The sequence below is a fragment of the Scatophagus argus genome, chromosome 8 (genome assembly GCF_020382885.2).
Source record: "Scatophagus argus isolate fScaArg1 chromosome 8, fScaArg1.pri, whole genome shotgun sequence".
Lineage (NCBI taxonomy): Eukaryota > Metazoa > Chordata > Actinopteri > Scatophagidae > Scatophagus > Scatophagus argus.
The window spans coordinates 557,459-567,500 of NC_058500.1; the positions used below are offsets into that span (position 1 = coordinate 557,459).

At 50.2% G+C, this 10,042-nt stretch overlaps 1 protein-coding gene across 1 annotated transcript in view; it reads right to left on the reverse strand.

The window, feature by feature from the left end:
• Positions 1-1,182: 1,182 nt before the first annotated feature.
• bcap31 (B cell receptor associated protein 31) overlaps positions 1,183-10,042 on the reverse strand; it is a 9,921-nt gene continuing 1,061 nt past the window's right edge. Inside the window, exons 2-8 of the mRNA XM_046397413.1 lie at positions 8,889-8,988; positions 8,080-8,180; positions 7,353-7,497; positions 5,579-5,714; positions 2,583-2,709; positions 2,242-2,342; positions 1,183-2,000 (exon numbers count right to left, since the gene is read on the reverse strand). Coding sequence (XP_046253369.1) covers positions 1,974-2,000; positions 2,242-2,342; positions 2,583-2,709; positions 5,579-5,714; positions 7,353-7,497; positions 8,080-8,180; positions 8,889-8,980 — 729 coding nt within the window. The 5' untranslated portion in view covers positions 8,981-8,988 and the 3' untranslated portion in view covers positions 1,183-1,973. The remainder of the gene's footprint in view (positions 2,001-2,241; positions 2,343-2,582; positions 2,710-5,578; positions 5,715-7,352; positions 7,498-8,079; positions 8,181-8,888; positions 8,989-10,042) is intronic.

Below are 10,042 nucleotides of genomic sequence, written 5' to 3' on the forward strand. Positions count from 1 at the left end.
AACGCTTCATGTCACACTGAAACAAAATAATGTTTAAAGATCTGAATATGTCAGGTAACAGGTCAGGTCAGAGACAGACGATATTTTAACATGCAATGAGTACTTCTACTGCAGGAAGCTGAGAGCAGTTTTACTCAGGTAGGATTTTAGTCTCAAAACTTTACTTGTGATGAAGTATTTTTCCTGTTGTGGTACTTCAGAAAAGGATGCGACTCAGTCTTTTAACTGGACCACAGCGTCTTGTGGGGAGGCCCACATCGTCTTGTGGGGAGGCCCACAGCGTCTTGTGGGGAGGCCCACATCGTCTTGTGGGGAGGCCCTGCTCTTCTCAGACAGACAAGTGGAAAACATCCCCGACTGCGTTCAGGCCTGATCGGTCCTGATCGGGTGTCTGTTCAGAGTCAGCCTGCAGGCTGAACTTCCATGAAGACGGAGCGACCGGAGGCTTCAGTCAAGTTCCTGGCCTGAGAAGTCCTCCTGTCAGCGGTTTTGCACACAGCGCTCGGCTGTGAAAGCTGAGCTGTGGCTCAAACCGGTTTCTAATGCCAAACGGCGTTTGGACCAACAGCTGCCTTAGTAAGACTGAGAGGAGGCGAAGGCGGGACGCTAAGTTTAGACACGAGACAGACAAGGAGACGTGTGAAATGTGCAGCGGTCGAGGAAACACTCAGATCCTTTACTGCAGTAAAAGTACTAATACCACAGTGAATACACTTGGCAAAGTGTTTCTTCAGTACAAATATGAAAAATCTTAAAATATTCAAAGTACTGCAGTAAAATGTCCCCTGTGACTGTTGCCCTGTTTGAAGAAGAGGAGGGGCTCAGTCTGAACAGGTGAAGATGAAGCCATCAACACATTTTGTGTGAAGACGTTCAAATGAGTGAGCAGCTGTGGTTTCATCGAGCATCATTAAACAAAGATACCTGTAGAGTGTGCAGGTGCTCCTCCGGCGGCTTCGCCTCAGGTGTCCCGTCGTCCCTGCGAGCAGCCGCCTTCGAGGTTTAAACACAACCGTCGACACGTTTAATGTCTGAAAAGATTTTCTTCAGCAAAAAAACACAGAAGGAATCAACTTGTGCTTGTCTTTGTGCCCTTCAGCCAAAACAAAACAAAAAAAAACACACCTTGTTGTGACAGAACAACGTGCTTAAATAGAGAAATAAATGAATGAGGTTTGGTGCTGAATGTCAGAGGGTCCACCTTCCTGCTCACTTTATTGGATAAAGAACATTTGGAACAGAGCGTTAAACATGATGAAACAAGAATGTCAGACACGCAGCTGAGTCAGCAGAGAAATGATCACATGAAGACCGAGGACGTCCACGTGACAGGAACCCGGTTTGTGTTTTTAATTCTGATCCAGGGTCTGCTGAAGCCTCCTCCACACAGAACTGATGGTCAGCACAGAGACGAGTGACAACACAGCAGACATCCAGAGAAAAGGCGCATGCACACACACACACACACGCACACACACACAGACACACACACACATTCACACACACACACACGTGCACCCTCAGGCCCCAACAGAACTGCACAGTGAAACCTCAAGACAGGATTTGAGAACAACAAGGAGCCCAGAGACCCAAAGTGTGGTGGTGGTTTTTATTTGACTGGACGTGGGTGAACATCCGGCTGTCGAGTTATGGGACAGTCGGCAGGTGATTAATGAAAACCCCGACTTGAATCCACAAGAGTTTTAACTTTAGTCGTGTGAAGAACGTCTGACTCTGGAATGAAACGGCAGAAACACGACGGCAGCAGCAGGACACTGGAACGATCAGATCGGAAAACACCAAACAAAAACTCCTCAGACAAAGAAAAATCTCAGCTCCAACAGTCAGATGGGACATGTTCAAAGCATGTGGAGTAAACCAATAGCAGCCCAGGAATCTGAGCTGAGCCAAAACACAGGAAGTGACATCACATGGCTGAGCAGGACGGTGCAGAGTGCTCAATGAAGACCTCCTCAGTCCGACTTCTTGTCGCTGCTTGCCTGCAGACAAGAAAACAGGGCACAGTGCCAGGACATCAGGACGCCCTGAAGGAAACAAACCCTCACAACCATCACACGCCACGCCGCCAACAGGAAGTCGAGGGGGTCAGGTGAGCTTCCTGCCGTTTTAGGCTAAAACAGACACCGTCCCCCTCTCATGTTCACAAGGGTCCAGGCGTGTGTGTGTATTTCTAGGTATGTTACATAACTCTGTGTGTGTGTGTGTGTGTGTGTGCTCTACCAGCAGCTTGCTGTGCTCGTCCAGCAGTCTGTCATACTCCACCGTCAGATTCTCAGCCTGTTTCTTCATGGCGCGAACGTCACTGTCAGACTTCAGCAGAGCTGCAAAACATGAAGCATAAACTTAATGGAAGTACATTTACACTATCAAGTACTGCACTCAGGTACAAAGAGGGTCAGAGTCACGGGGTCCTGGCTGTTAACACCAGGTCCTTTCAGTCCCGAATCGGGGCCTCAAACTGAGGCTGAAACGGGTTTGTTTGATCTCGTCTTCCAGCTTAACGAAAACCCGACCCTGTGGAGCAGAATGCCACCGCTTCCTGTCTGCAGGCTCCTACTCACCTTTCTTGGTGGTGTCCAGCTCCTCCTTCAGGGTCTTCACCTCCTCCTTCAGAGACCTGTTCTCCTCCTGTGGTCCAGCTCCCTTCTTCCCGGCCTGCGGCACCTCCACACCAGCTTCATGGAGTTTCTGTTGGAATGAGAAATAAGAGACGACATGTTAGAGTCTCGGCTTTCTATGCGATTAGCGGATCAATACGGGTGATTTCCTCCTGCTGAACATTTGACTTCAGCTCTATTTGAACCCACGACTTTGGATATCAGATGAGTGCAGTTTGTCTAAAGAGGAGAAGATGCTGAGATTTATCTGTTTGACCCCACCCTCTCAGGGACCAACAGGTGCGAATACCAAACACCTCCTGACAGCTGCTCTCAGGATTTTATACTGTAGCGACAGAGAATCCTGTTCTCTGATTGGCTGATTTAAGTCCTGTACTGTATAAGGACACTTCAGAGAGTGTGTGTGTGAGTGTGTGGGGGTGGAGGACGAGCGTTCTTCACACCTGTCCATGTCACTATGACTACAGACACTTGACGCTTTAAAGACAAATGTCCATGAAATCGTGCCCGTCCACTCGCAGCGACACAATCAGATCAGAGCCGATTTTAATGTGAAGGTTTTTGTCTCTTCACTGTGAGTCTTCACTTCCTGTGTCCTGACGTGTCCTCTAAGATCTGCACATCGTGAGAACAAGAAATGATTCGCAGAAGGAAATAATTAACCATGAGGGATTAGAGTTTGTGTGTTGATCTGAAAAGATCGTTTAAACACGTCAGGATCAGCAGCTTGCAAAGTTAAACTACGACTTCATTAAACATTAAATAACATAATCAGACTGAAGCAGTCAAACTGACGTCAGTGTCATCACAGAGACGCAGGGAGACGGAGTGAGACAGAAGCAGGAGGAGGACGAGGAGGAGCAGGAGGAGGAGAAGCAGGAGGTGGAGGAGGAGCAGGAGGAGGAGGAGGATGAGCAGGAGGTGGAGGAGAAGCAGGAGGTGGAGGAGGAGCAGGAGGAGGAGAAGCAGGAGGTGGAGGAGGAGCAGGAGGAGGAGGACGAGGAGGAGGATGAGCAGGAAGTGGAGGAGGAGGAGGAGGGGGAGGAGAAGCAGGAGGTGGAGGAGGAGGGGGAGAAGCAGGAGGTGGAAGAGAAGCAGGAGGTGGAGGAGGAGCAGGAGGAGCAGGAGGAGGAGGGGGAGGAGCAGGTGGAGGAGGAGGAGGACGAGCAGGAGGTGGAGGAGAAGCAGGAGGTGGAGGAGGAGCAGGAGGAGGAGGAGGAGCAGAAGCAGGTGGAGCATAAAACAGTATTTTACAGGTCCAACTGAGTCCAGCAGCAGGAGGTCTCAGGTTCAGGGGGGACACGAGGACTCGACTGAAGCAGCACAACACTGAGAGCTAAACGGCTGCTGCATTACTGCAAGTTACTGTAAGTACTCTGAGTACTGCACCCGCTGCAGTACAACGTCCCTTGTGTGTACTCAGTCACCACTGCTGCCCGCCTGTTGGACATGCACTCGGCGTGACGTCCTGCAGCAACCGACGCCAACATGACGGACGCACGGACGCTTTCGCTGCACGCCGACCGTTTGACTGAAGCTGCAGCAAAGTAACATGATGCAGTCAGTCATCTGAACCCCCACCCGTCATCCACCCGTCATCCACCCCCTGGCTGCAGGTTTTCTACTGACAGACTGACTGACAGAAAGTCATAATCAAGTAAAATCTGATAAAAGTAAAACATTTTCTGGACCAATCAGCTCAGAGTTCCACCACCTGCTGACAGTCAGGTGGAAACACTTCCTCTGCATCCCTACGGGTGAGGTACGGCCTATTCATTGATTTAGGATCATTTGGTAACCGCGGCAACATACATGAGGATCACTGACAGATCACAGTGAAAAGCTGAGAGTCAGTCAGACTCCACTCAGTGGCCATTTTATTAGGGACGCCATGACGCCACGCAGCACATCAGCTCACACACCAACACGATGGATCACACAGCACGCGTGTTGCAGTGTGCAGCCGAGCACACACACACGTGCACACACACACTGGCAGACGTGTCACCTTCAGTAAGTGTGTCTGTGAACGGACCGTTAGGTGAAATTACACCACATCAAAAATAGACAACCATCAGAGTCACATGAGGGCTCCTGAAGGAACTCACAGAAGCTTCAGCAGCACATATCTGACCTTCAAGGCTCCAGACGGGTTCATCTCACACTCACACACACACACACACACACACACACACACACACACACACACAGTAAACCTGCTGCTGACAGCTGCCATTCAAGATGGAAAAGGCTTCATTTTTCAGACTGATGAAGGACAGGCTGAAGGCCCTGAGTTACAGGCGCCGGCGGTGCAGAGGACAAACAGGAAGTGACTGATAACACAACAGACTGTTTCCACCAGCTGCTCCAGACTCGCCGTAGACATGAACTCCACGTTCCAGTGGAAGCAAAGCGGTGATTCTGTACTTCAACATGTGGTGATGAATGTGACGCTGTGTGCTGCCCAAACTTCCTGAAATATGACATGTAAACATTTATCTGGAAATCATGAGTGTGTGAGTGTGTGAGTGTGTGTGGGTGTGTGGGTGTGTCACATGCAGATGAAGCAATTTGTCCTTTTAGCAGCAGAACTTGGTGATCTCTTCACCGCGGACAAGCCCAGGTCAGATTACCACAGAGTGAGAGTGAGAGAGTGAGAGTGTGTGTGTGTGTGTGTGTGTGTGTGTGTGTGTGTGCGCACTGTGAATGAGCTGCACAGAATGTTTTCAGTGTGTATCTGGCTTGAGCTCAGCAGCTGTGTGTGCTGCCCCCCACAGGTGGACAGGAGAAACAGCATCTTGTTGAGACGTGCCTAACGTTTGGTCCGGACTCTGAGGCGCCTCAGGCACACGGCTCAGCTTCCTCGGCTGACATGATGGCCGAATTTTACAAACTGCAGCTTTAAAGTTGAATTTGTTGAATTCCTCTGCGTGTGTCACCTCTTGCAGGAGCTCGTTGTCCTCCATGTACTTCTTAGCAGCAGCGCTGGCGCCCTCTGCCTGCTTCTTGAAGGCTTCGTTGGAGGCCATGAGCGAGGCCTGCTGGGAGAGCAGGGTGGCAAGACGGCGCAGCAACCTGCATACACACACACACACACACACGTCCGGTCAGTGAGGTCACAGAGATGGAAAGAGGAACACTGAACTCACCCAGACAACCAAAACACAACACAGTCTTGTGTGGTGACCAGCCAGAACAGCCTCAGTCCTTCTGACATGTACACACCTCCTGAGTGTGCGTGTCTGTCTGTGTGTATGTCTGTGTGTATGTGTCTGTCTGTCTGTCTGAACAAATGGCTTAATGAGTGCATTGGCTCCAATACAAACCAGAGTCCTTCTGTGCTGGACTGGACAACATCCTTCAAACTGATCCTGCAGGTCTGCATTGCAACACTCCTCCCCGACTCCTCCTGGTCTGCGAGCTACTGACCGCCATCTTCCACCTCACACATGGCGTCACAGTAACCAGCCCGATCGCTTCAGGCGTTTGGTGTCCTTCTCTGACTTGAGGCAGACTCCATAAGACTGGACCCCACCACCCAAACCCCCTGCTGCACCTCCCTTTGGAGCAATTCACACATCAAAAGCCCAAATCACGTTTTGAAAATCACCAACCATCAGTCAGATCATCTGTCAAACACACACACACACACACACACACACACACACCCTCGGGACCAGTTATCTGTGACGTTTCCCTAATTGAGGTGTATGTGCTGTACGTGCTGTGTGTGGTGCCGATAGGCTGTGATGTCATGATGACTCACAGCAGGGCGGAACCGGAAGGCGAAAACTGCCCTCATGCCTGTAAGACTGCACTCAGGGAGAAAGCGCTGACCACCTGACACCTCGATCCAACAGCAGGACACGATGTCCTGCCGGTCGATTGTCGGGGCTGAAATGATGCGATCAGCTGCAGACGTGCAGTTGGATGACAGTCTGCGTGGGGGACTCGGTCTACACGCCGGACCACTTCCTCCTCCCGGATTGTGAGTCACAGCAGCTGCTGCATCACACGCCGCTCTGCTGCGGTGAGTCACCGAGCAGCTGCTGCCGGCCGCCCACAGCCAACAGGTGCTCACCTGCTGATTGGATAACTTCCTGTGACCTCACGGCGGGCAGAGGAATACACAGCAGGAAAACTGATCCGCTGAATGTGAAGGATTCCGATCAAAATGTGGACTAAATGTTGTTATTTCAGCAAATCGTTTGCCATTTGAGCTTTTCTGCAGACAGCAACTGCCAATGAAAATGAAGTGCGTCTTGAACAGAATTATTTGTCTCTTACTTATTTTGGTCAGACAAAAAGAGACATTTGAGGACATCACGTTTGCGAGTTTTGTGCTCTCGGAGGAAAATCAAACGTCTCCGCACCACATTTACACTCTGCTCCAATGACAACACGCCACGTCACAGACGTCCGACACCAGCCGCGTCTGACCCCGTCTGAGGCCTCAGCCAACCAGAGCCCGCCACACGCTCACACCGCAGCACCCGGCCCACACGGGATCAGGATCAGGACGCAGACCGGCTGAACACACAGCTGCTCATTCTTTCCATCCTACTGTAAAATTCCCCTGTGATCAGCTCAGTGTGTGTGTGTGTGTGAGTGTGAGTGTGAGTGTGAGTGTGTGTGTGTGTGTGTGTGTGTGTGTGTGTGTGAGTGTGAGTGTGAGTGTGTGTGTGAGTGTGAGTGTGTGTGTGTGTCTCTCACAGGCAGAGCAGCAGGGCGAAGCCTGCGATGTACTCGTTCCTCTGAGCTCTGAACAGTTTCATGTGGATGTGTTCGATGGCCGTCGGGTTGTTGGTCAGATCCACCTTCTCCGTCACGCTGTACTTCCTCACCTCACGGAAAGCATCTGCGTACACACAAGAAGAGACACGAAGAAGAAGGACATCACTGATTAGTCATGTGACCAGCTCCTCGTCCACCTCACAATTAAACGTTATTATGCAAAGCCCTCAAACATCCCACACCGGAGCAACAGTCCGTGATACCAATCCCACAATGCAATGCTCCAACGTGACTCTGAGCCCGTCCATGATGACGAGTTCACGTCACAAAAGGGTCTCACGCTCGGTGGAGGCGGGAGATACAAAAGAAGAACAGGCTGAATAAACGTGAGGACGGTTTGAACCTCCTCGTCGCTCCGTCCTCAGGACCATCAGGGTCCCATCAGGTCGTCTCCTCACTGTGTCCTCCTCTGCGGTGGGTTAATGACTGGAGGATCAGCTCCACCTGCTGCTCACCTCCATCACATCCACAGCGGGAGTGGATGGAAACAAGTGCTCATGTGGACTTCCTGTAAGGGAGGTTAAACTGGACTCTACATCTGAGTTTCAGCTTCTGATGCTGCTGCTGGAGTTTGGAAGTGAGGGACACACCTACAGCTCAGTCCACACTGGGACAAGCTTCCAACAAAAACCATTCACGTACGTACCAATGAGCAGGAAGACGAGGATGGCGATGGCCACCATGAACGACGTGTTTCCATAGAGGGCGATGGTCCGGACGATCCGAGATTTGAAGATCTGATTCCACCTGGAGGGTCAAGCAGTCACATGACAGCAGGCAGCGTAATCACATACAGCAGCTACACACAGTGTGACATGACAACAACACACACACACACACACACAGAGGACAGCACAGCACAGCTAAGGCCTGCTGCTGAACCTGCAGCTGTGGCGCCATCTAGTGGAACCAGCAAAAAACTGATCCTCTGGAGAACAAGATTACTCAGCAAATTGACTGCTGAGTGTAAAGATGACTCAGTAAAAGTCAGCGAGCTGATTCCAGATCGGTTTGCCAACGAGTATCAAAGGAACACAAATGCTGCATCACACACAGGATCAAACTAACGAGCCAAGTTCACCGTTCAACACGTGCAAAACACGAACGAGTCCAGCATCAGGATGTTTGGCTCGTGTTGGATCCAGTTTATTCAAACGAGGCGAGCATGACGTAACCTGTAACCTGATCATACAGTCAGGTCGCCTCGTTTTGGTGAATGTTTGTGATCAGCTTATTGGATCCAGTGGAAACACTGAGCGATAAAAAGCGCCTGACGTCAGCTCTGGGATCTGTGAAGTCTCTGTTGTGAATGCAGAGTTGATCAGAGCTTCAGTCAGGAGGTTTGATGGCTTTTAATCTGATCACATTCACACACTGAGCTGCTCTGAGTTTCACACGCTTTCAACACCACATTTATACGACACTCGGTGATGGAGACAGACGGCGTGGTCGTACCTCTTGGGTGAGATGAAGGGGATGCAGAGCAGCAGGACAAAGAAGACCTCAGCATACAGGAAGGTGGCCACTGCTGTCCACTGCAGACTCATCCTGACTCCTGCACAGGAAACACAAAACAGGCTCAATGGACACACCTTGGACCAGGTGAGAGGAGCGACACAGACAGCTCTGTTCGACTAACACATCTTCATCAGCGGCGTGAGGGATGGACAGTCTTGGTCCAACACATCAGACTGAATCTGTCTGACCGCCAATCAGAGGATTTCAGTCCAGCACAGAACAAACAGAAGGTGACTCACCAAACCAAATAAACTGCCTTTTTCTGAGGAAACAAAGAGCTCAGCTGTCAGTCTAAAGCGGGAAGCCTCCACATCCCAGAGGCTGAAGCATCTTTCACATGAGAAATTACTTAAATGATTAATCGATTATCAGATTATCGTTCTGTGCATCGCCTGATTAGCTGACTAATGTCTGCAGCTCTGCAGTACAGTCAGCAGCTCAGCAGACATTTCACATGCAGCCTCACTCAGGCCATTCAACGTAAATCAAATCAAGAAGAAGTTGGGCAGAAGATTAGAGGCTGAGCCTGATGAGTTTACGTCTGGAAGCTTCTGAGAACAGAAGGCCCAACTGTTTCAGAGCAAAACTGATAAAAGCAGCTGAATTCCTCTCAGACTGGACCTTCAGTCTGCTTGAAGCCGATTATGTCCTCCACGATGACACACGGAGTTTGTTACAGACAAATCTGCAACAAACACCATCTCTGTGAAAATGACACTGAAACTATGTGCTAATGAATGGCTTCAGGTTACTTTGGTTCATCGGCTGTTTGCTCAGTATGAAGCTGTAGGCTGTCGCTGCTGTCCTAAACTGCAGTCAGTCCCGTTTACTTACACACACACAAACAAACACACACACACACACACACTGTGCTTCACAAGTACGCGGGCATACTTTCTGAAGTGTGTCTGATATGTGTCAAGGAAATTCAATCGAATGCAACTGGACTTAGTTATTTGTCTTTGAAGACGTTTCACCTCTCATCCAAGAGGCTTCAAGACTAGGCTGGGACTAGTCAAGCGAGCATGAACTGATGAAGCCTCTTGGATGAGAGGTGAAACGTCTTCAAAGACAAATAACTAAGTCCAGTT